The sequence below is a fragment of the Schistocerca piceifrons genome, chromosome 1, assembly GCF_021461385.2.
Source record: "Schistocerca piceifrons isolate TAMUIC-IGC-003096 chromosome 1, iqSchPice1.1, whole genome shotgun sequence".
Taxonomy (NCBI): Eukaryota; Metazoa; Arthropoda; class Insecta; order Orthoptera; family Acrididae; genus Schistocerca; species Schistocerca piceifrons.
The window spans coordinates 669,134,472-669,162,155 of record NC_060138.1 but is presented as its reverse complement, the minus strand read 5'-3'; the positions used below and the strand labels follow the sequence as shown (position 1 = coordinate 669,162,155).

General features: G+C 39.0%; 1 protein-coding gene across 2 annotated transcripts in view; it reads left to right on the top strand.

Moving 5' to 3' along the window:
* Positions 1–27,684, top strand: part of LOC124790549 (gamma-1-syntrophin) — a 780,608-nt gene that overhangs the window by 674,611 nt on the left and 78,313 nt on the right. For both annotated transcript variants that reach the window (XM_047257794.1, XM_047257793.1), the window contains exon 6: positions 11,041–11,225. In XM_047257794.1, coding sequence (XP_047113750.1) covers positions 11,041–11,225 — 185 coding nt within the window. The remainder of the gene's footprint in view (positions 1–11,040; positions 11,226–27,684) is intronic.

Here is a 27,684-nt window from a genome sequence, read left to right as displayed (position 1 = left end):
ACACCGTCCTCGAAGTCCAGCTGCACAAATTCGGTCTGTTAACCCTACCTAAGATACATTTGTGATTACGCTGCGCTCCCATCTGTGCACCTAACTGAACCTTGCACGACTACTGTAACATTCGAAACGGGGTTGGTTCATCATTAAAGGAAGAACGAACTAATCTGGTAAAATAACTTACATTGCCGAAGCCCTTTGCCTTCTTTTTAAGCCTCTGTACAGAATTTACAACATTTATCCAAATCTGAACATCTCATACATCACAATTCAAGGAGCTTGTGAGACTGAAACTAATTCCGATGGGCAAAACAATTTCGCCTTACTGAATTAAGCTACTCGCAAACAACATTACCATCACTTTCCTGCTTCCGCGGGGAGCTTAAACACGAAATGCCACGACACTTTTGGAAACTGCCGGTAATAAGACACACTATTTCTCTGCAAATAGCACCAAGTCTGGTTCCTGATTCATATAAAATGTTATATCATTAACAAAAAACCAAGAAAAGTAGTGGGCCAATGACCGAACGCTGTGGATTTCCATTGCAACCTGTCCCCATGCAGATGATATGGGTTCCATCTTTTTATTACTCGAACGGCCTAGAGTAACTTCCAGCATTCTGTCTCTTAAATTAGAGCTAAACCAGGCTTGTGCCGAGTTACATAGTTCACAAAAACTCAATTTCTCTAATAAAATTTTATGATCAACGCAATCAAATGCTTAAGTCACAGATCGGCACCGTGATAATTTATCATTTAAAGATTCCATTATGTGCTCTGTAAATGTATAAATAGTTGTCGAAGAAGAGTGGGCATTTTGAAATCCAAACTGTGATTGGCTAAGCATCCCAACAGTGGTGATAATTTATCATTTAAAGATTTGATAATGTTATACTTTATAATATAGATAAGAAAAATTCTTCTCATCTTCTCTCCACCGCCACCGCACCTGTGTCGGTATGAGCACTACATGTGTACCTGATCGCCTCACATACCCACTATTGTGGTCTTCAGTCCAGTGACTGGCTTGGTACACCTCTCCACACTAGTCTATCCTATGCAAGCCTCTTCATTTCTGCATGACTACTGCAACCTGCATCAAATTGAAACTGCTTGCTGTATTCAATCTTTGGTCTCACTCTGCAGTTTTTACTTTCCCAAACTTCTCTCCTTTACCAAACTGACGGTTCCTTGATGCCTTAAGATATGTCCTATCAGCCAATCCCTTCTTGTAGTCATGTTGTGCCATAAATTTCTTTTCCTCCAATCTGACTCAGCACCTCTTCATTACTTATTCAATCTAGCCGTCTAATCCTCTGCATTCTTCTATAGCGCCACATTTTAAAATCTTCCATTGTCTTCTCGACTGAGCTACTTGTCGGCTTCTGTACTTGTCACTTCTGTACAAGGCTACATCCCAGACAAGTACCTTCAGAAAAGATTACGACTTACTCTTATTTAAATTTATATAATACTTTGAGAAATTCCTCTTTTTCAGAAACACTTTCCAATACAAGTCTGCATTTTATATCCTTTATACTTCCGCCATTATAAGTTATTTTATTGCTCAAATAGAAAAAAACTGACATACGACTTTTAGTGTGTATTTTTCTAGCCTAATTCCCTCAGTGTCACCTAATTTAACTCTGCTACGTTACATTACCCTTATTTCACTTTTATTGATATGCACCTTCTAATCTCTTTCCAAGATAGTACACACTTCCAAGTGTTTTGCCGTCTCTGGAAGAATTACAATGTCATTGGCGAACCTGAAAGTTTTTGTTTCTTCTCCCTAAACCTTAATACCTTTCCCAAATTTATCCTTGGTATCCTTTATCATTTGCTCAGTTTATAGATTGAATAATATTTGCGAGATGGTACAACTGTGTCTCACTCTGTTCTCAACCACTGTATCCCTTTCATTTCCTTCAAATCTCATAACTGCAGTCCCGTTTCTGTACATGTCAGAAAAAGCCTTCCATTCCCTGTATTTTACCCCTGCTATCTTCAAACTTTTAAAGACTGTGTTTCAGTGCACACAGTCAATGCTTTCTCTAAGTTCACATATTCTATAGAGGTCAGTTGGCCTATCTTCTAAGATAAGTTGTAGCATCAGTATTGCGTCGCGTGTTTCATCATTTCTCCATAACTGAAGCTGATGTTCACCAAGCTCGGCTTCTTCCACAAATAATTCATGCCAATATTTTGTAACCATGACTTATTAAACTGATGTTTCGGTATTATTCACATCTATTTGCACCTCCTTCTTTGATACTGCAATTATTAAATTATTTTTGAAATCTGGGGATTAAATTATTTTTGAAGTCTGGGGGAATTTCGCCCGTCTCCTATACCTTGCACGTTAGAAGGAAGAGTTTTGTTATGTCTGGTTCCCCCAAGGATCTCATTCTTGGGGTATCGAGCTTTCTTTTGACTTAAGTCTTTCAGTACTGTCAGATTCTTCTTGAAGTATCATGTCTCTCATCTCATCTGTAGCTACTTCATCTTCCCTTTGTATACCATTGCCTTCAAGTTTATTTCACTTGTATAGCTCTTCTACATATTCCTTCTGACTTTCATATTTCCCTCTCCTCCTTTCTTTTATTGCCTGCCATCTGTGCTCTTGATATTCACGCAGCCGCTTCTCTTTCCTCCAAAGCTCTCTTTAATCTTCCCATACCTGCATCTCTCTTGCCCCTCATTAAGCATGCTTCTACAGCCCTGCGTTAGTCCACTACTCATTCCTGTTAGCCTTTTGACTTACTGTGACCTCATTTGTATACATCTATGTTACCTTTCACTTGTATTCCCTTTCATGTTGCATCTTTAGAATTTCTCTTGTTGTTGTGGTCTTCAGTCCAAAGAATGGTTTGATGCAGCTCTTCGCACTACTCCAACCTACATCCTTCTAAATCTGCTTATTGTATTCATCTCTTGACCTACCTTTAAAATTTTTCCTCCCCACACTTCCCTCCAGTACTAAATTGGTGATCCCTTGATATCTCAGACATGTCCCACAAACTAATCCTTTCTTCTAGTCTAGTTGTGTCACAAATTTCTTTTCTCACAAATTCTGTTCAGTACCTTCTCATAACTTGGAAGGAATGCGTGTGAAATCTTATGGGACTTAACTGCTAAGGTCATCAGTCCCTAAGCTTACACAATACTTAACCTAAATTACCCTAAGGACAAAAACACACACCCATGCCCGAGGGAGGACTCGAACCTCCGCTGGGACCAGCCGCGCAGTCCATGACTGCAGCGCCCGAGACCACTCGGCTGATCCCGCGCGGCTTATAATAACTTACATTATCTACCCGTCTAATCTTCAGCATTCTTGTGTAGCACCACATTTCAAAAGCATCTATTCTTCATTTTTCAATTGTTTATTGTCCATGTTGTTTCACTTCCACACGTGGCTATGCTCGATACAAATACCTTCCAAAAAGACTTCCTAGCATTTAAATATATACTTGATGTCAACAAATTTCTCTTCTTCAGAGGCGCTTTTTCTGCCATTGTGTGCTGTGTTTTGTATACGTTCTACTTCGGCCATCATCAGTTATTTCGCTGCCCAAATAGCAAAACTCAACTACTACTTTAAGTGTCTCATTTTCTAATTTAATTCCCTTAGCAACACTCGATTTAATGCGTCTACATTCCTTTCAGTTGCTCTTGCAAGTCCTTTGCTGTCTCTGACAGAAATACAATATCATTGGCAAAACCTTTATTTCTTCTCCCTGAACTTTAATACCTACTCCAAGTTTTGTTTGGTTTACTTTACTGCTTGCTCAATATACAGTCTGAACAACGTTGGGGTAGGCTACAACACTGTCTCACTGCCTTCTCAACCACTGCCTCCTTTTCGTACCCATCAACTCTTAAAGTGCCTTGTGATATCTGTGCAGGTTGTAAACAGCCTTTTGCTACCTGTATCTTACCCCTGCTACCTTCAAATTTCCGTAATTTACATTCAGTATCTCCTTTGTTATCCAAGTTTTCTACTAGACCTCATCTTTTTACCTACTTGATCCTCTGCTCCCTTCACTATTTCATCTCTCAAAATTCCCCATTCCTCTTATACTTCATTTTTCTCGATTGTTTCCGTCAGTCGTTGCTCCCTCTCAGACTCTCTACAACCACCTGGTCTTTCAATTTATCCAAGTCTCATCTCCTTAATTTCCTTCCTTTTTTGTAATTTATTCATTTTGAATCTACATTTCGTAATTGGTAAATTATGATCAGCGTCCACATCTGCACTCTGGAAACGCCTTACAGTTTAAAATCTGGTTTCGAAATCTCTGTCTTACCATTACACAGTCGACATTATATCTTCCAATGTCTCCAGGTCTCTTTCACAATTACAGTCTTCTTACAAGATTCTTAAACCAATATTTTTTTTAATCATTTTATTACAAGCAGTGTGATTTATAAGTGACATTTGTAAATCAGTCTTAGTAAGTACATAGCTCAGAACTACATACATAAGGCTAAAGAAGCTTGTACAGTCTTCTCAGTCACCACTACCATTCCGACAATCGGTGTGACAAATTTTTGGCAAGTTCCCACAACAATTTTGCGTATTTTCACACACAAGTCAAATTCAAAATCAAAAGAAAAAGGCAACAAACTGTAATACAAAGAGAAATCATCAACTAAAGTATCCGATTTCGCAAAAGAAACGAACTGACAAATTACAGTATCAGAAAATAAGTGAGATACACACAGAAGCTCCAATTTGTAAGAGGAATGCCAACTGTGTTCTGACCAATGCGCATCTGCGTACCTCACACAGCATTACGAATCTTAAACTTCTGGGCTTGCAATCAGACGAGATTTCCTCTCTTCTATGGCTCTGGCACCCAAGGTCCTTAGCTATTCGTTGTTTATAGCACCACATGTCTTCGCTTCTCGTTTTTTATTAGGGTTGCCCAGAAAGTAATGCACCGCATTTTTTTTCCTCAGACTAAAACAATGTTACGAATGCGACACATTACGTATGTATTATTTGAACTCTCCTGAGTGAGCGCGGCAAGTTTCGGTCACTTACGACAGATAGCGTAACTGCAGGACAGTTTCAAAATGGCGTCTGTAGGTGATGCACGTTACAAGCACCGTGCCGTCATTGAATTTTTCACTACAGAGAAAGAAACCATGGGGAATAGTCACAAACGTCTGTGCAAATTCTATAAAGCATCTGCTATCGACAGAAGTACAGTTAGTCGCTGGGCACGGAGGGTAAGGTCGTCAGAAACTGGTTCGGCGGATCTGAGGATTTGCAGCGGTCGGAGAGACTATCCACAGCTAACACACCTGACATGTTGCAGCGAGCTTCCACTCGTTTGGGCCATTAAAGGATGCCATTCGTGCAAGACATTTTGAGGGCGATGAGGAGGTGACTCTCAAGGTAAAACACTGGATCCGCCACCACGACAAGGATTAGTACCGACAGGACATACACACCATTGTTTCGCGCTGGAGGAAGGCCGTAGAACAGGATGGAGATTACATCGAAAAATAGGGTGTGTAGATAAAACACCATTCCTTTGTATGTGACATTCTCATCAGGTTCAATAAAGAATTGTTGAAGAAAATAAATGCAGTGCATTACATTTTGGGCTATCCTCATACAATTGTCCCACAGTCCAGTCTGTGTTACCGTAAAAAAGAAATGGAATTTCTTCCTTAAATCAAAGCTGATGTGTGATACTAACAGAATTCTTTTCGCCAGGAATGTCCTCATTTCCTGTGTTAACTTACTTTTTATGTTGTCTTTTCTTCGTCCTTTATGTGTAATTTTGCTTCCAAGGCACCAGAAGTCCTTAATTTCGTATACTTCGTGGTCCTCAATTTTAACGCTAAGTTTATCACTAATTTCATTTCTGCTGCTCCTCCTTACTTTCGTTTTTCTTTGGTCTACTTTGTCTGTTTTCTGTAATCCTTAGGATGTTCATTCCATACAACATGTCCTGTAATACTTTCTCACTTTCATTGAAAATAGCAATGTCATCAGCCAATCTTATCATTTACATCCTTCCATTTTAACTTTTAATCCCATTCTTAAACCTTCCATTTATTTCCTTTGTGCTTCTTCGATGTAGAGTTTGAACAGTAGGGACGAAAGATTACACCCCTCTTTTACACTTTGTTCTAGGTCTTTCATTTTTGTTGTTCCTTCTTTGTTCTTATATATATTGTGTACTAACCATTTTTCCCTATAGTTTACTTCTATTTTTTTATAATTTCGAATATCTTGCGGTGTTTTACACTGTCAAACAATTTTTCTAGGTCGACAAATCGTATGAACACGTTTTGATTTTTCTTACGTCTTGCTTCTGTTTCCACCCACACTGTCAAAACTACCTCTCAGTTCCTTTATCTTTCCGAAAGCCAAACTGATCGTCATCTAACGGACCCACAATTTTCTTTTCCATTCTCGTCATTATTCTAGTCAGCAAATTGGACATATGAGCCATTATACTGATTGTGTGATAGTTGTTGAGATTTTGTGGAGTGTATGAATCATACTTTTCCGAAAGTCTCATAGCATATGGCCAAACTGAGAGATTCTATACACCAGTCTGAATATTCGCTTGGCTGTCTCTTCCCCCAATGATTTCTGAATTTCCGAAAGAATGTTATCTATCCTTTCTGCCTAGTTCGATCTCAAACCTTCCAGAGCACTACTACACTCTGACTCTAATACTGAATCTCTATGTCTTCCATATCGACTCCCATTTCTTCCTCACTCACGTCATCCCCCTAGTAGAGGTCTCTAGTATTCTCTTCCATCCTATCCGCTCTCTCTTCCGTGCTTAAGAGTGGTATTCCCATTGCACTCTTAATGTTGGCGCCCTTGTTTTTAATTTCATTGAAGGTTATTATGACTTTTCTACATGCTGAATCAGTCGTTCCGACAACCATTTCCTTTTCGATTTCTACACATTTTTCTTGCAAATATTTCGCTTTTGCTTCCCTATACTTCCTATTTATTTCATTCGTAAGTGGCTTATGTTACTGTATTTCTGATTTTCCCTGAACATTTTTGTACGCCCTTCTTTCATCGATCAATTGAAGTATTTATTCTGTTAGCAAAGATTTTTTCGCAGTTACCTTCCTTGTACCTATGTTTGACTGTCCAACTTCTAAGACTTTCCTTTATAGAAATGTGCATTGCTCTTCAATTGCACTTCCTACAGTGGTGGTCATTATCGTATGCCATCATTTCTCGGTAATTGAGTATCCCTCTTGTTTGCACATTGACTGTTCCTGAACAGTCTCTCAAACTTCAGGGTACTCTTCGTCATTACTAAATCTAAATCTGTATATGTTTTTGGGAAAACCTTACAATCAACTACTTGACTTAGGAATCTATGTTCGACCATAATGTAATCGATCTAGAATCTCCGCCAGGATCCAGATCTTTTCCAAGTATATCTCCTCATCTTGTGACTTTTGAAAAGTGTATTCGCTATTACAATCTGAAATTTATTGCAGAACTCAATTAGTCTTTCTCCTCTCTCATTCTTATTGTCAAGCACAAATTCCCCCGTAAGTCTGTCTCCTATTCCTTTCCCTGCTACTTCGTTCCAGTCACACAATTATTGAATTATTGGCGGCCGCTGTGGCCGAGCGGTTCTAGGCGCTTCAGTCCGGAACCGCGCTGCTGCTACGATCGCAGGTTGGAATCCTGCCTCGGACATGGATGTGTGTAATGTCCTTAGGTTAGTTAGGTTTAAGAAGTTGTAAGTCTAGGGGACTGATGACCTCAGATGTTAAGTTCCATAGTGCTTAGAGCCATTTTTATTGGAATATTGTTTCCTTTTACGTATTGAATTATCTGTTCAACATCCTTATATAACCTACTTTCTCTATCTTTCCATCTTCTGCAACTGGCGTTGGCGTATGTGCGTGAATTATTCTTGTTGGCGTTGATTTCTTGTCGATTTTGATGAGAAAAAACGTGTCACTGAACTGTTTGCAGAAACTCACTCTCTGCCCTACCTTTCTATTCATAACGAATCCACTTCCGTTGTACATATTTCTCTTGCTGTTAGTATAATCATATTGGTCCGACCAGAAATTCTTGTCTGCTTTCATTCACTTCACTGATGCCCACAAAATTTAAACTGGTGCTTTACGCTTCTCTTTTAAGATTTTCTAGCTTCCCTATCACATTCAAACTTCCAACGTATATGCTCAGACTCCTACTATGTTGGCCTTTCATCGGTTATTCAATCTATTCCTCATTGTTTCCTCAGTGATAGCGATGATTAAATTACACTTTGTGAAATATTCTAAATGGAGGCTTCCTTTTTCATTCGTTTCTACTTATGTATATTCTCCTGCTATTTCTCCTGTTCTTTCCTTTCCTACTATCGAATTCCAGTCCTGCATCACAACTAATTTTTTGTCTCCTTTAACTATCTGAATTATTTATTTCATCTCATCATACATTTTTTTCTCTCTCTTCATCTGCACGTCTGCAGAGGTAGTCGCCATACAAACTTGTATTATTACGGTAGCTGTTGGCTACTTGTCAGTACTGGCGAAGATATTGCACTAACTGTGCTGTTCGTAGTAGCTCACCCACATTTCTATTTTCTTATTCATTATTAAACTTATTTCTGCAGTACCTCTAACTGATTTTGTATTTATAACTCTGTATTCACCATACCAGATGTCCTGTTATTCCTGTCACCACACTTCATTCATTCCCATTATACTTAACTTCAACTTATCCATTTCACATTTCAAATTCTCTAACCTGCCTGATTAAAGGATCCAACATTCCATGCTCCCACCCGTAGAAAGTCAATTTCGTTTCTCCGAATGAGGACTACTTTACCTCTGGAATATTTTATCCAATAGGACGCCATCATCATTAATTTGACAATATGGTAGTGACGCATGTCCTTGGGGAAAATAAAGGCTGCAGTTTGCCATCGCTTTCAGCCGTTCTTAGTAGCCGAATAGGCTGTTGCCCATCTTCAGGAGTCATAGGTTAATCTGGCCTCTTCACAGATACTTTTCTGTTTTTATTGAACCTACAGCACGGCTATCTGTATCACTAAGCGCGCAAGACAACATACCTCGACAAGGTCCATGGTTCATGGTGAACTGCATACTCTATCTTTATGACACCTTCAACATTCAGTGCCGGAACCTTCCATGGCATGTAGTAACGGCTGGTCGTAGTCAAGATGACAGGGCGTGTTATTTGAACATAACAGCAAATATCGGCGGACATTATAGCCTTCGGCTACTCGTAGTTAAACTTTATGAATGAAAAACACGCGATCAGAAATCTTGTCGTAGTACAAAAATCGACTTTCATCAGTGTCTAATTTTTTAATGAAATTACTTTGCAGTCCATCCACAATGACGTCATTTGACTATCTCGTTATCCTTGCTGTTTTCTCCCTATTACACAGCTCAAGCTGCCATTCTACTCTCAGAAATGCAAGGACAAAGTGGATTGCACTGCTGCTCATTAGCTTGTGATTGTCTTTTTGTTTAATAACAACGTACTGCCTATGTATTTTCTTGAATTATCCCTTTTTTAATGACTTTTCCTTCGTGGAAACAGTGTATATTATTGTTATGTTTGGCCTTTGAGTTATCCAGGATAGCTAGGACGGGGTGTGTAAACGCAATAAGAATTGTTAAAATGTTGACCTGAAAGTATTAATTTTGGGAACTAAATTACGATAATGTCTAGGGCAATTATCAATTTAGAAGAATACTCATCGACGGATTTATACGTGGAAATTTCAAATGTTGTCTTGAGTACAATGTAACATGGAAACAAACAAGGACGCCCGTACACGGTGGTGGTGGTCGGGGGGGCCCTAACTCTCAAAGAAAGGAAAAAGTATTGTGTAGTCAAGTGTTCATCTTTCAAGGAAATGATTTAAAAGTCGATATTATGCAGGTTTTTAACAGGGTGGGAACTGGAGGTGTTTTATATCTCTTACAAGTCCCCATTCGTCTCCCAAAATATTAAAAATGCTTCGCACCTCCTTGCCCTTGGACACACACACACACACACACACACACACACACACACAGACAGATACGAAATTTCACCAGGTGGTGGTTGGGCCCGTACTAGCTTTTGTATTGAAATGCGTCGAGTTCTCTTACATTCTGGAATGTGACTGATTCGTGTTAGTTGTTGTTCGGCATGGTAGCCATTTCTGAAGGAACTTCTGGGGATTTTTTGAAGCAGGTCTGTATAGGGTGTTTAAAGTAAAAACTCCAAAAACACAATCTTAATCAAACAGACTTAAGGTTGGAAGAAAAAGTCGAATGTCCCGCCGACAGCGAGGGGTTAAAGAGCGTCCTGTGTGCGGTACAAAAACTTTATGGTAGTTTTAGTTTGACAGCGGTTCAGTGCGCTTGAATACGTAAAAAAGGAGGAGGAAAAATATGCTGAAAGCAACAAATGACATAAGCTCTACGGAAACGCTGCAAAACTTGCACTGGTAGAGATCCGAAAATATCCGTCAACTATTCCACGGAAGCCTACTTATAAAGCTTCAAGAATCAGTATTAAGTGAGGACTGGAGGTAAATACTGTATCTCCCTATTTATAGCTCACGTTGGGATCGCGGAGAAAAGATACAATATACCACAGTGCACAGAAGCCTTTAGAGCAATTTTCCCTGCCGCGTTCCATGCTCGAATGAAACAGCTTCTTCATACCCTAAGATGTGGTGAGTGTAAAGTAGCCTAAGCCATGCACCTCACAGTGGTTTGCAAACAATGGTCGTTGATAAGGAGACTATTGTGTATACAATAGTGAGCTAGTACCAGCCCTTTGGACCAGAAGATGATGCTTAAACAAATTCATATCTGAGATATACAATCATTACATTCTAAAACTAACACAATATGTCACTGAAAATTTTTTTAATTTACCTTGTAGAGCGGTAAACAATCGAAGTGACCAAAATAAACCTTAAATTGGAGCATTTCTTTGTCTGCATTCTTTGCGCACGTATTGCTCTTAATTGTCTTCCACTGTTGCCTTTACAGTTCCTCTAATGATGGCGTACGTTACTCGTTACATATTTGGTACGGACAAACTACGGCCTAACTCCTTCGAAGTACGAGGACTGAATGGCGTCAGCACTGGTATTATACACTGCGATGATGCTGCCATCCTATCTCAATGGTTGAAGTATATCACAGACAATATAGTTGGACTGACGAATCTTCAGGTAGGTGTCAGAAATAATCATATTTTTTTCTATTCACACAGATTTTCTCTCGTTGTTCATTTCAGTTGCAATCTGGGTAATTTAAACTGCTGTATCGAACTGCTTTCCCTATTTCTCAAAACAGCCTCAAAGATTTCAAGCAAAGCTTTCTTTCCATTTGGGTATTCTGTCATGACTTAAACTCAAGAAAACTGAAATAATATCATATTATTATCAGACAGTGACTTTGAAAACATTGCCATAGGATTCATTGAAGAAAATTATTTGTGACTCTGTGTGTAGGGTGGAGGGGGGTGGCAGATCACCCATTTATTCCCCTGTCATTTGTGTATGAGATTCATTCTATTAATGCACTGTCAAGTTCCGCAAGTGTTTAAAGTGTTTATTTGCTTCCATTTTTGCTTTGTAAGTCGATCGTTTCCCTTGGCACGTATACAACATACCCAGTGCTTTGGAGGGCTGTCAGAGGCCAGACGCCCTAACCACTCAACTATGAAGGCAGACACAATTTCTAACAAAATAAAACTCGAAACTAAAACCGTGAGTCAGACCTTGGCGTGAATCCAGAACTCTGCCTCACTTGGGCAATGTTCTTACCTTTTTTTGGAGAGGAGTGGGAGGGACTGAAGGGGGCAATCCCATCTCTGCGTCTAGCCCCACCTCGTCTCTCTCCAAAAAATGCCTAATTTGGCACCTTGTTAAGGCATTGTGTAACACTGCTCTTCAACATAATATAGTGACTACGGTACCTCGTCAAATCAAATAACATACTCTTCAAAAGCAAAGAAAATTTCTCTTATGAAGCATCGAAGATTCCTCTTTTACAACAAAAAATTTAAAAAAAAATAGTCATCTTCTAAAAATGTACAAGCCTTCTCTTCTGAAATAAACATTTCTCCTCTTCTACAACAAAAATTACTCCTTCTCTAGAACAAATTGGACTCCTCTTCTTCGTCTGTAACAAACGAGTCTGTTTTTTCAGATCAATGTTTCTATACTAATGCAAAAAAGACACCTCTCCTAACATAAACCAGGCCCCTCTTCTAGAACAACCAAGACTTCCAATGTAAGATTACTACAACCCTCTAAATGCACTTGTGTATGTTACGCTGCAGCAGCCATATGTGGAAGGACATTGTCTTGCTGAAAACGCACATCACCTTCCAGTCGAAAAATGACCATAGGATGGGGAATAACAGCCTGTGCAACACAGTATGCACTGGTTTCTCTAACTTACAGAAACACCAGATGTGACCTCGAGTTGAAACTGATACCTCCCCACCACCCTCCACCATGAAGCCTGGATGGTCGTGCATGTCGCGGGTGAGTGAGTGCACTCTGGAATAAGCAGCTCACCAGATCTACACCATACATGTGTATGTCCATCACCTGCATAATGATCACTCACATCCATTACTCGCAACAGAACCTACCCTCATGACTGAATACAACAGTGTGTCATTCCACTCTCCAGTCAACTCTTTTATAACACCAGAGTAGCCATGTTTAATGGCGTTATGGTGTCAGTGATAGCCTGGCCAGAGGCACAAGTGATCGTAATCCTGCTGCAAGCAGTCAGTTCCCAATGGTTCCTGATGACACAGCAGTTGTAACAATGCCCAAATTTTGCCCCTGGATGATATTTGGTCAGCAACCACTAGTCACACAACTTATCAATATTGACATGTGCCTGTGCTTCACAGATGCCCAGAACCTGATCTACAGGTGTGGGAATGTTTCACAGACCGCTATTGACAGAAGCAACACACCACCACCACATGCAGCAGTCCACTGATACATCCATCCAGCTTCCCGCATGCCCACAATGCGGCCCTCTTCAAATGGCTGAGGCTGTTCAATATGTATATGTCCTCATCGGTGAGGCATGGTTGCACCCTAGAATGAATGTTGCAAACAGTATTCACCTCTAAACTAAGCACAGTTACTGCCTGCAGAGTCAAAACAGAGTGTGACGGGACTGGCTTTCTGAGCAACATCTGATGGCTGATGACCATTACAAATCACTCTAACACTACAACCCCACACTACGACAGTATTGTATCCTGGTACCACTGAACACAGAGATTGAGGGTGTTTCATTTCTTTTTCCTGCAGTGTAAAACATACAAGACTCCTAGACTAACCAAAATGTCTACTTTAAAACAAGGGTCCTCTTTAAAAACATACAGAGCTCCTCTTGTAAACGGCAACTAAAACAAATTGTGTGGAACAGTTAATGGGTGACATAGATGTTCATGAAGCATATGTTCTCTTTGCTGCTCTACTTACCTTTGTATGGCATTTATGGTAGCAGTTTGTTGTGCTCCACTGTCAGATAATACCAATAATCTTTTTTATGGGTTCCTGTTTTCCTGCTAATTCAGTAGTAGGTATAACTGGCAAGGAATTAGAGAAATACATTGTTTTTCCATTTTGGATAAATGGTTTTGTTTGGGGACAGAATGGCCTTCAGGTGTACATGTAAGGTGAAATCCGCTTTATGATTGCAAGTTTTTATCTTGTCCACTGACAAATTTCAGGTTTTTCATTGCATATTAGATGATATCACAGCGAGTGCAAGTTGGTGAGGGTTAAGCCCTTTTTTATACAGTCCATGCAGTATTCAACCTACCCTCACAGCTGTACTTCTGGCAGCCCAGTCCTCTACCATTCAAATTCACAGAAGTACCTCTCGCCTGCCTCCTAAACTGACATAGTAAAGCTGTGAGGTATGCTTGAATAGGCGAGACAGTAAGTTACCTGTATCTGAGTTACTAGTTTTTTGTCATTCAACAGCCATGGTTAACAGACACTGTCAATTTTACAGTAATATTACAACATTAAAATTAATAACAAATTACAGTTTAAAGTATGATACTAAAGTGGGTACTATAAAACGTATATTTAAGAAATAGATTACTATATGCATTATAATAATAAGACAATCATGTAGTAAAATAGCAGATTTGCTGTTGTTTTCATTGGTAATGAATTGCAACTCAGATAGACACTGTTCTAACACCAGAGACCTATTCTTCTATGTTGTACAAAGGTACATCTTTTAACATGCATGAAATTTTAGCCCTAAATTTTTCAACTGGCATGCTCTCTGGAGCGTACACCATTAACAAAAATTAAGAGCAACAGGGGCTCTATTATGGATCCCTCTGGCACACCATGTTTTAACTTTATTTCACCTGATTCTGCTCCTTGCACTGACACAATCTGCTATCTGTTATTTAGGTAGGATTTGAGATTTGGTGTAGCAGTATAAATTTAGCATGCTCAACAGGGCCTTATGTGGGATGCAATCAAATACCTCACCAAAGTTACAGAGTACCAGTGCTATAGATGCCTTGTTTTCAAAATCCTGACTTATATTTGTATCTAAGTCAAGCACTGCCTTTGTAGTGACTTGCCTTCCGAAAGCCATGCTGTCTATGATAAAAGTGGTTATTTCCTTCAAAATAACTTAATAGCTGATGTTTCATTATGGACCCCATCAGTTAACACTGATATTACAGATACAGGTCTACAGCTTGACACTTCATGTGGATTACCTTTGTTGTAAACTGATTCTGTGCATGATACTTTCAAGAAGTCTGGAAATTCTCCAGAATGGAGGCTTTTATTTATTACTATTGACAGTAGTTGTACAATTTCCCAGATTATAGTTTTTAAAATGTTACAGGACATACCATAAATGTCAAGTGTTCCCTGAGTATTTTTAGTATTTGCTGTTGTTGTTATGTCTTTTGGATACACTCTCTTCCGCATCACAATGCTCCAGTTATTTCCAAATTTTTCAGCAACTGCTCAGTCTATTCGGAAGTGAGAAATTTCACCTACCGTGCTTTCTACTGTGTTTATAAAAAATATATTAAATTCATCTGGACTGCAAGAATTTGAGCAAGAGGTGGTCTTTGCCTATGTTTATTAATCAGATCCCATGCTGCTTTGCAAAGATTGTGAGCTTCTTAAATAAATCTGGCATTGCTTTCATTCTTTGCTTTCTCTGCATCTTTTCTGCACAGCCTCCTGACCTGTGGATAATTGCAATGTAGTCTGTCCTTGGTGCCAGTATCTTCAGTGGCTTTGACTTTATCATTTAGTAGTTGCACAGTGCATTTTGTTTTACCTAATGTAGAGGTACACCAGCTCTTTACTTTCACAGTTTTCTGTGTGAATTTTGACTTGACAATTAGATATCTCTTGGGTTTTAGTGGAAAAATTTCATCAAATCTGGCTTTAAGAGCCTGGAACGTGGAACTGAATGTAGCATTTGGTGCCAATTCTTTCACACATTTGATGTCAGTCTATAGAAGACGTTGCTCTTTTGAAAACATCTAAGTTTTTCTTTGTAATAACCCTACTTCTGAAGACATAATTTGAATTCCAGCTGGGAATCTGTTGTACTGAGTTTGTCCAAAGCTTCATTATTACTGCACTATGATCTGCAAGAACAGGATCAATGACACTTACTTTGTAGTACCAACTATCCAGGTTTGTAACAACTGTATCAAGACAGATATCTCCTCTTTTTGGTAGATAACTTGCCACAAATAGTCCACAGATGCTTACTAAGTTCATACAAGCTCTCTCTTTGTCAGGGCCTTCCATGAAAAAGGTTTGAAGTTTCTACATAAGCTAATTTTTGCTCCTAGGCTCACTAGATTGCACAGATAGCTTTCCAGTTTGTTGATGAAGTGTTCAAATTTGCCATTTGGGGAACAGTACACAGAACCAATAATTAAGCATCTGGCAGCCCCAAAGCAGCGAATTCTAGATCAGAGTCCACAGTGAAGTTTCTTACATCAATTTTCTTGGCACTGAGCTTTCCATTTGCATACACAGACACACTGCCAATGTATAGAAGTTTCTCTACACCATACATTCACCACATCCAGATATTCAATATGCCCATAGTATTCTATTTCTGTATGGGCTAGCCAATATTCAAGTATACATAATGCATCTGGTCTCACTTCCTCAGCAAACAATCACAATGTATTGAGTTTTGTCCGAAGGCACTACATGTTTTCACTAGCTGTAAATAAGCTTGCATTTTTTTCAGTGATGACATATCATTTTTTATTGGAATGTTCTTGGTCTTGGGAGTTTATCTCGCTGGAGCATTGGGCAGTGTCTGGAATAAAAAATGTCTATCATAATGTCCTTGGTCCATATATTTTTGTCCATTATTTTATCTTTTAAATCAAAATGAACACAGATTTCGAAGCTATTATTTAATCCCTTCATTTCCAATTTTTCTCAAATTTCTTCTGCCTCTCCACTTGTTGTTTACTTCCTGTCAATCTGTATTTTCACTTTCTGTAGAGTTTACATTCAGCAACTTGTTAATGCCCATATCTAGTTTGTATACTGTTGTGGATTGGCAAGACAGCCAACCCACTATGAGGAAGCCAAAAGGCACGTGTTTAAGCTCATGCAGGCTGGCGTGAGGTCTGGAACAGGACATGGAAATGAGACTAGTAAAAAAGGAGGTAACTGGTAGAATACTTAACTTTAATCCATTAATGTTGAATGTAGCTCTTGTCTTTACATTATTCACAATATCAATAGTAACTGATAATGGCGCCTTGCTAGGTCGTAGCAAATGACGTAGCTGAAGGCTATGCTAACTATCGTCTCGGCAAATGAGAGCGTATTTTGTCAGTGAGCCATCGCTAGCAAAGTCGGCTGTACAACTGGGGCGAGTGCTAGGAAGACTCTCTAGACCTGCCGTGTGGTGGCGCTCGGTCTGCAATCACTGATAGTGGCTACATGCGGGTCCGACGTATACTAACGGACCGCGGCCGATTTAAAGGCTACCACCGAGCAAGTGTGGTGTCTGGTGGTGACACCACATATACAATGAGAGATTTTGTTTCACAGACACACTTGTTGTTTGCACCTGAGCTGGTTGGCACTGCAGCAGTGTTTGGATCTTCATTAGAGTTTTTCTCACTGAAAAATTACCGCTTGATAGTTTCGCAGTCTTTTTACTACTATTTTGATTGGTAATGGTGGTAGACACTGCTTCTATGGTGTCTTCCAGTCTGGCGTCTGGATTTTGCGACAGATTTGTGATGTTTAACTGTCCAGTTTCGATCATAATACATGACACACTATTTTCAATAACCTTAGCACATTGTCGTTCCACATTGCTCGAAGACTGAGATGCTTCTTCACTTTGTGTCAACAACATTTCTAACCCACTGTTTGAAGCAATCACAGTATGAGGTTGATCTTTCATTTGTTTGTTGTCAATGGTAAGTTCTTTCACTATTTTGATAAGATTACTCACTAATGCACCCAAATCAGCATCATATTGTTGCCTAGCATATAAAATTTAATTATGTTTGACTGTATTTGTGTCTTCTGAGATTTCATCACGTAACATCACTTCACAGTTTTCACAACTGTATTTTAACTGATCTTTTGAGCATTTTACAGTGCTATCTTTACTGTTGGTGAGGCCAACACACTCACTCTGACACAATTTACCGCATCACAACCACAAAAAACAATAAATTCCTTAGTTTTAATGTTTCTCTCACATTTAGCATAAAACATGCTCTCACTATCTTGCCAACAACTTGCTCGTGAAAAGCAAAGGCTCTAGGTTCGAATTCTTGTCCAGTATACAGTTTTAATCTGCCAGGATGTTTCAGATCAGCCCACATTCTGCTGTAGAGAGAAAATCCTTTCTGGAAACAATCCCATTTCTCCACAGTATCCTTACTTTCAGGAGTGTTAGTCCACAAGACATGCAGGAGACTTCTGTGGATGATAGGAGAGAGGTGTTGGCGGGAGTACCTCTGTGTGTGTGGGTCATGAGTCGTATTTGTACAGCTCAGTCAGTACAGCACTTGGCCATGAAAGACAAAGGTCTCAGTTTTGGGTCACAGTCTGGCACACAGTTTTCCACACCTTCCAGGAAGTTTCTCTTTCAGTGAATTTCGTCATCATCATCTCCTTCCAAGGAGTAGGTGTTGCAGTCAGCTCTTCCAGTCTCTATTATCCATTCACCTCTTACAAGGCCTTACTAGTTATCTCTTTCCAGTCACGCAATAATTCCTCTCTCTTTTATTTGGTAATCTATTTTCTGTCATTCTGTTAACGTGCTCCTCCCGTTTCCTTCTATTCACTTCTGTCTTAGCATTAACTGAAAATATTTTTAGATCTGATCTTATTGTTTCATTCCTTATTTTATCCATGTTATTACTGCCCCTTACATATCCCATGAACTTCACCTCTGCTGCCTTTATGGGGCATAAGTGATTTTTCTTTACTTGATTTTGTCCATGTATCAGAATCATTTTCAAGAGTAAGCACAGTCATTGCTCTATAGAATGTCATTTCTGGTTCTGCATATATCTTGAAATATATTAACCTGCATCTCAATACCCTAGTAATAGTTGAAAGCAGCATCATAGATAACTGAAATGGGATACTTGTTCCAAAATTTTCTCTTTTACTATAATTTTCAGTCTGCCTGAATTATTCCCTTTGAAAGGCATTATCTGTGTAATATTCGCAGATGCAGTTAAATTGCAGTATACTGTATTTTGGCTCAATTGTATACTGCTCTTTGTAAATTGCTTTCTGCTTCCTGTGTAATTATCTGGACACAAGAATATAGAGTACCTGATGGTATGCTAGATACTATTTTTATTCCTAACTGTATTTCATCTTTCAATTTCAGGACTAGGTTGTTGATATATAAGTTAAGTAAACTGGATGAGAGACTGCAGCCTCGATAAACACTTTCATTTCTTTCCATTGCCTTTTTCAAATATAGAAATAACTTTAGTTGTGTTCCATACTTCAGATATGGAACAGTTCTTCCTACGCATACTTTAAAAACTGGAGAAAGCAAAATTCTAAAATGATTCCTCCACATGTGATTAATTCAGTGTTAATTCCATATGAGCCAATAGCATTTCTACATTATTTTCAACAGTGGCAATGAATCTTTCCCACAATTCACTATGGTATCTTTTTATCAATTTTTTTTGTTTTATTTCTTTACTGTTCATGTATTTTCTATTCTTTGTTTATGTGTGTTTATAAACAGACATATAAGCATTTAGTTTTGCTCTAATATTGTTGGCTGTTTTTATATTCCATATTTTCAAATTTTCGAACTACTTTTCGGGTTTGATACTTTATTTTCTCATATATGGTACTTTGTTAGCTATGTACATCACTGATCTCGACCATTCTTCTTCAATATTGTCTTTAGTTACAACCATTTGCAGTTCGCATGGGAGTCTTTGTTGATATAAATTCCTTATGCTTTCTTCCTGTAAAAGATGGGCTTCAGATTTCAAGTTTTTTCTTTGGGTTTTTGTTACATTTGTTTATTTCCACCATCTTGCCCATTTTTAGTCTTTGAAGAAACTAGAAAGTGATCAGAAATTATATCATTACCTCTAAAGCCATGGGGGTATCTCGAATTTGAGAGGGTTTTTTTCCCCCTACATGTTACATAGTCAATTATTGAAGCTCTTGCACTCCACATGTTTATTTATGTCTTTTTATCCAAGCATCTGATTAAATGTAGCAAAATCTCATAATGTCCTACAATGTACATTTAAAGTTATTTCACCAAATGTGCTTACTGTATTTACTGTTGGTGCTTTTCTTATTCTTGAATTGAAATCTCCTAATCCTAAAAAATGACCGGCTTTATAATATTTATCTAATCCAAGAAATTTCAGAAGCAATAAGCAGCAGATATTAAGTAGTATTTTTAGTAAGTTAAGGTGCATGCTGAGTTTCTTGTGATTTTTCCCATTAGATCTACATCAATGAGAAATGTAAATCTATTCAGACCATTCACAGTTGCAGCTTCTTAATTTTTTAATTTTTAGTAATGATGATCATGATCATGAACAGCAGTATTTTGTGTAGGCCTACTCTTGTTTCCACTTGCTTCCTACTGAGAAATATGCATTAACATAAAACTTTCCCAAATAATATTTACCTAGATAGTTTATCTGAGCTGCAATGTCACAGGACATCATAGCTGTATCAATAAATGTTCATGTTTCATTAGTCAATATATTGAGCAATTTAAAGTGGTGATCATGTCCTTCCCTGAGCCTTTTAGCGCCAGTACAAATAGTACAACAATCATGTCTTCATCTCCCATGACCTATTGGCAAATTCACCACTTAGGTTACAACAATCTAATTCACCTTTGCTTTGCAGTGCAATGTCACAAAAGTGGATCCACACTATGGTCCACAAAACTGACTACTATCAAGTTGCTGTAAGCTGACACCTGAGATTTGCAGTGAGGTGGGCACTGCAGCTTCATGCCCCTTCCTCGGCCATTCGTGTAATATGATTTTGTAAATCTATCACAATAGGACAGTGTTATCACAACTACGCAGATGACTATTGCTTTCATCCACAGTCATTAGCGCTATGCATCTGAAAGTTGGCAACAGCAGTGTAAGCTGTCGTGGATCTTCTTATACTGATTTGACTATATGTGACATAACTGCAGCAGTGTTGGTGAAAAAACTATTAATTTTTGGACCCTGATCATTATTTGCAAAATTACATTCATATTAGTGAAATAATGTTGGTAATGGTCATCAACACAACTTTAAGCCGACAGACAAGGTTAAAAATTCACATCTCTAACTACTGGTCATTCTGTAGCATTCTGATTGCTCTCAGAAAAACTACTAGACTGCATATACACTGCCATCAGTATCCATTTACTCTCTCTCTGAGTTTTTGCTACATCCTCAACATACTCGGTAAAGAAAAGAGTAGGCCTACTGGGATAAACTTTCAATGATATTAAGGTCAGAAAGTCTTAAAATAACCAAACAGTCCAGGTTTCACGGGAACAATACAGTCTGTCCCTACTACAATAGTCCTCAGCAAGTCCCTTTCCTCAACCAGCACCTCCTCCCGCTATTACCACTAATACACAACTGTCACTCAATAACACCACCAGTTTGGGCAAAATCACCTTGTACTTGATTTGTCAAAGGCACATATGCCAGTCTGCTATTAATACAGAAAAACTGCTGAAGTGAAATTGTTAAATCATTTGTGCTTACCTGAAAATGATTATGAGCATTTGCTTCCTTCCTCCCATGAGGGTTGTTTTTCTTGACAGATTTTTGCTTCATCTTCTCACATTAATTTGAGGATATTTTTTGAATTGTTTCATTTGATTTATTATCATTATTATTATTATTATCCTAACATGTTCCTGTTATACCAGATTTACATGAATCTAATTCACACCAGTTTTTTCACCATATGAATTATTCAGAATTGAGATCCACTTAAGATTTGATGCTGCACAACAGTTGAATGCAGACTCAAATCTGCCATTCATTGGCAACATCACTGAAAGTTCGGTATTGTTCCTTAAGTCACAATGCATTGTTCTAAATCTCAATTTCATTACAAAATTGTTGGGCTACTACTGCATAGTGTCTTTGAATTAAGTAGTTATGAAATGGAAGTCAAGTAGAGAAGAACATTTTATGATGCTACTTTCAAGAATAAAGTAATTTTTATGCTGAAAAATGTGGTAACAGGAAAGCAGCACGAGAGTTCAATGTTACTGAGAGTAACATTCACTTCTGGAAGAAACAGAAATTGGCATTATTTGCAAATACTGCAACTAAAAATACATTCACTGGCCCTCACAAAGGAAGACATCCTGATATTAAAGTAAAAGTTTTGGAATTCGTCTGTGAAAAGAGGAAGAATGGGCAACCTGTGACTAGTGACATCATTAGACATGAAGCAAAAGAGTTGGCTGCAGTTCTTAATATACTGAGGCATGGAAGCTAGCCACAGATGGGCTGATCACTTTATGAAATGGGTGGGCTTATCTCTAGTGTTGTACAATAGTATGCCAGAAGCTTCCACAGGATTTTGAGGAAAAAATTTCAAGAAGTTCAGCAGTATGTCATCATACTTTGGAAACAGAAGAATTTTTCAGTGGGCCAAACAGGCAACACTGAAGACACATCAGTTTGGTTTGATATACTGTGTAGTTAAATGATTCACGGGAAGGGGACAAAAGAAGTTACCATCACAACATGGGATGTGAAAAGCAGTGCATAACTCTAATGCTAGCAAACTTCCCCCTTTCTTAATCTTCAAGTGGAAAACTAGCCCGAATACCACTAAAAATGAAGAACTGTTCCCTGATGATGCTATTGTTCAAAATCAAGAGAAGGGATGGACAACTGAAACTCTAAGCCTTGACTTGGCTCCAAAACATATGGGAACTCTGTCTGATGGGCTTTCCCAATTACCATCAATGATTTGTCTTGATGCATTTGGTGGTCATCTTACTGACAACATGTTGTTGTTGTTGTTGTTGTTGTTGTTGTGGTCTTCAGTCCTGGGACTGGTTTGATGCAGCTCTCCATGCTACTCTATCCTGTGCAAGCTTTTTCATCTCCCAGTACCTACTGCAACCTACATCCTTCTGAATCTGCTTAGTGTATTCATCTCTTGGTCTCCCTCTACGATTTTTACCCTCCACGCTGCCCTCCAATACTAAATTGGTGATCCCTTGATGCCTCAGAACATGTCCTACCAACCGATCCCTTCTTCTGGTCAAGTTGTGCCACAAACTTCTCTTCTCCCCAATCCTATTCAGTACTTCCTCATTAGTTATGTGATCTACCCATCTAATCTTCAGCATTCTTCTGTAGCACCACATTTCGAAAGCTTCTATTCTCTTCTTGTCCAAACTATTTATCGTCCATGTTTCACTTCCATACATGGCTACACTCCATACGAATACTTTCAGAAATGACTTCCTGACACTTAAATCAATACTGGATGTTAACAAATTTCTCTTCTTCAGAAACGCTTTCCTTGCCATTGCCAGCCTACATTTTATATCCTCTCTACTTCGACCATCATCAGTTATTTTGCTCCCCAAATAGCAAAACTCCTTTACTACTTTAAGTGCCTCATTTCCTAATCTAATTCCCTCAGCATCATCCGACTTAATTAGACTACATTCCATTATCCTTGTTTTGCTTTTGTTGATGTTCATCTTATACCCTCCTTTCAAGACACTGTCCATTCCATTCAACTGCTCTTCCAATCCTTTGCTGTCTCTGACAGAATTACAATGTCATCGGCGAACCTCAAAGTTTTTATTTCTTCTCCATGAATTTTAATACCTACTCCGAATTTTTCTTTTGTTTCCTTTACTGCTTGCTCAATATACAGATTGAACAACATCGGGGAGAGGCTACAACCCTATCTTACTCCCTTCCCAACCACTGTGTAGTTAAATGATTGACAACATAAAAAAGAAAATCTGCAGCCTAGCCACTTATCTTGTTATTATTCCTGAAGGAATGACTTCTGTGTGGCAATCCCTGAACATTATTCAAATAAACCTTTCATAGCTTCTGTTCAGGAGCAGTATGTGAACCCCCTAAGGTAAGTCTTTCCGCTCCCGGGATTGGAATGACTCCTTACCCTCTCCCTTAAAACCCACTTCCTTTCGTCTTCCCCTCTCCTTCCCTCTTTCCTGATGAGGCAACAGTTTGTTGCGAAAGCTTGAATTTTGTGTGTATGTTTGTGTTTGTTTGTGTGTCTATCGACCTGCCAGCGCTTTCGTTCGGTAAGTCACCTCATCTTTGTTTTTATATATAATTTTTCCCACGTGGAATGTTTCCTTCTATTATATATATATATATATATAAACAAAGATGAGGTGACTTACCGATCGAAAGCGCTGGCAGGTCGATAGACACACAAACAAACACATACATACACACAAAATTCAGGCTTTCACAACCAACGGTTGCTTCATCAGGAAAGAGGGAAGGAGAGGGAAATACGAAAGGATGTGGGTTTTAAGGGAGAGGGTAAGGAGTCATTCCAATCCCGGGAGCGGAAAGACTTATCTCAGGGGGAAAAAAGGACAGGTATACACTCGCGCGCGCGCACACACACATCCATCCGCAAATACACAGACAAAAGCTGAAAAATGTGGTAACAGGAGAGCAGCACGCTGTGTATGTGCTGTGCTGCTCTCCATTGTTGTGTAAAATAAAATGCCGGCCGGTGTGGCCGTGCGGTTCTGGGCGCTTCAGTCTGGAACTGCGTGACTGCTACGGTCGCAGGTTCGAATCCTGCCTTGGGCATGGATGTGTGTGATGTCCTTCGGTTAGTTAGGTTTAAGTAGTTCTAAGTTCTAGGGGACTGATGACCATAGATGTTAAGTCCCATAGTGCTCAGAGCCATTTGAACCATTTTTTTGTAAAATAAATTTAGCGTACTAGTGACGTGCCAAAAAGCTCTTTTTCATGATTTTAATTTTTAAAACTGGAGAACACATTACATGATTACATGTGATGGCTCATTATGTTCGTGTAAAGAAGTGAAACTGTGACTTCCTATTTAATAATCAGCTTGTTTCACGTTAGATTCTCATTCTACTTTAGCCATTATAAGATCTGCATAATATTTTGGTGTTTGCTCAACTACATTTGTTAAACAACTGCCTTTTTACCAATGTCTGCATAATCTTCTTTTTCCAAAATCCCAAATTTGTTGCTTAATTTAATGATGTACCTATCCCGCTCCCCCCCCCCCTCCCCCCCTCCAGCCCAGTCACCCAATATCTGTATCTATTTTTACTCAGCGCCTTATTACACCACTCTCAAAGAAAATTCTGAAGTGTTTCTGGATTGTCACCATCTGATGCATTTCCTTGCTGTTCTGTAAAAGATAATCAATTGCATTTTAGTTCTGTTTCTTCCTGTCTTCTGATCTTATGTCCCTACATAAACTGATGCATGCATTTTTAATTCTAAAGATCATATTACTTGTATGTAGCCAATCCTTATGTGGTGAAGTGTGAGCATACAAGTTGCTGGGCATTCCCCACTATCTAAGCCATTTTTGGAGTATCCTCAGCCCACTGCTTGCAAGTACTATTATCCAGGCTATAGAAAGGCCTAAATGTTTCTCAAGCTCAGATCTTGTGAGAACCACCATCAGTTGATGACAGCAGGGCTTTCAAATCAGCAATCTGTCAGACTTTTTGTACCCAGTAAATCATCTACTCAAGAATGTAGCAGTCACTGATTTGCTATACTGCGTACAGTTAGGGGTATTAAGCAGTCCATCCACATATATTCCTCACAAAGTTATATATTAATATTTTCTCCTTATGATTACTAACAGCTGCACAGAGTGAATTATTTCCCTCAGTTCATGCTAAGATGCTGTTATGCACTCTCATTCCAGTTCTTTGTATAGCCATACCTATGAAAAACATGACCACACCATAACACCACCGCTTCCAAATTTTACTGTTGGCACTACACAAGCTGACAGATGACATTTATCCAGTATTCACCACATCCACACCCTGTCATTGGATCGCCACATTGTGTACCAACATTCCACACAACGTTTATCCACTGTTCAATCATCCAATGTTTATGCTCCTTACACCAAGCGAGGTGTTGTTCAGCATTTACCAGCGTGATATGTGGTTTATGAGCAACTGCTCCACCATGAAATCCACGTTTTCAGGCCTCCCGACTAACTGTCATAGTACATGTAGTGGATCCAGATGCAGTTTGGAATTCCTGGGTGATGGTCTGGATAGATGTCTGCCTATTACACATTATGACCCTCTTCAATTGTCTGTGGTCTCTGTCAGTCAACAGACGAGGTCGGCCTGTATGCTTTTATGCTGTACATGTCCCTTCACACTTCCACTTCACTATCACATAGTAAACAGTGGACTTAGGGATGTTTAGGAGTGTGGGAATCTCGCAACAGACATATGACACAAGTGACACCCAATCACCAGACCACGTTCGAAGTCTGTGAGTTCCACGGAGTGCCCCTTCTGCTCCCTCACAATGCCTAATGACTACTGAGGTCCCTGATATGGAGTACCTGGCAGTAGGTGGCAGCACAATGCACCTGATATGAAAAACTTACGTTTTTGGGGGTGTTTGGATACTTTTGATCACACAGTGTGTATTGCAGTCACTCAGTTATGAATAAACAAAAAGCAAAAAATTCTTTGTTCAAGCAGAATTCAGCTTAGCAATGGGCACTATCCATGTCATAGTAACCTGTCACAAAGCTCCTACTGCCCAGTCAGTGCAATGGCATGTTCCTTCTAATTGATTGTGTGTCAGTGGACAGCTAATATGCCATCAACTGTCAATAGTGCATTCATTTACATTGTAGTATATGTCAAATATCAACTTCACTCTCTTTCACACATTACTTTTTCACATTTATCCAGGGAAATGATTGTCCCAGTGATGTATTTAAAATAGCTACAAGCTATGGGAGAGTCTTAGCATGTTTAAAAAGTGCACCATATACTCACTGGGCAAAGTACTGGTCAAAACTAGAACAAAGTCCTACAAACATCTGTCTGGAAACAAATCCCTGTTGAGATGTGGGCCATTGTGTTGAGAAAAGTCAATACAACAGTGGTGTAGGCTGTCTTCCTATCGATGTTCATTGCCATTTCTTCTTGGTTGTACTCGTCTCTGTACTTAGTCCTCTGATTATGATGTTGTTGTCAGATAAAACACTTACCACTGTCTCCTACATCAACCATCCAATACATATTGTTTTGAGGTTGTGGTAACATCAGAACAAGATTAGTGACTCCATAGATTGTGAACAATGTAGGCTTCAACAATGAAATGGAATCCTATTATTGCATTTAGGAAATGACTGGTTATCATTTAACCAGTATCATTAATCAAAGGCACGTGTCATGTGTGCTGAAGGACATCGTAAAAATCCCATTCCATCTGGGAAAAAGGGGGGGGGGGGATGAATGGTATCGTTTGATGCAGTAGCATGCTAGCATGCTTTCCCCATTCAATTGACCTTAAGTCCATATAATTCTGGATGTGGTGTCATTTAAGAGCATTTGTGTGCCCCACATCCCTCAACAATGAGAACATGTTACAGGAGCGTATGTGTCATGGATGTAACAAAATCAACTGGCATGCAAGTGCATATGCACGAGTTCATTACTCTTTGAGGAGGAGGTCTGAAGAATGTGTAAGACCGAATGGTGACCATTTGAGCTTCTCATGTAGTATCAGCAGGCAGGTGGCTGTCATAGACCAGAATGGTCCATACCTCAAGATTTGCTTCTGGATATACATTTATAGAAAGTTTAAACCTAGTTTTGACCAGTACTGTCTTCTGTAAGAATATGCAACACTTAAAAAAAAAATTTAAAAAAAGAACACACACACGGTGGGGGGTGGGGAGTAGAAAACTAAACAGATGGTTGTGTTGTGTTGTTTTCTTGTTACAGGACACAGATTTGTTGCTTTTTTTTTCCTACCCAAGCTGACAATTCCATTTTAGTTTGTTGACCATCTGGAACTGAAACAGAAATCATACTACTGATAAATCATGCCACAAAAGATTTAAAGGT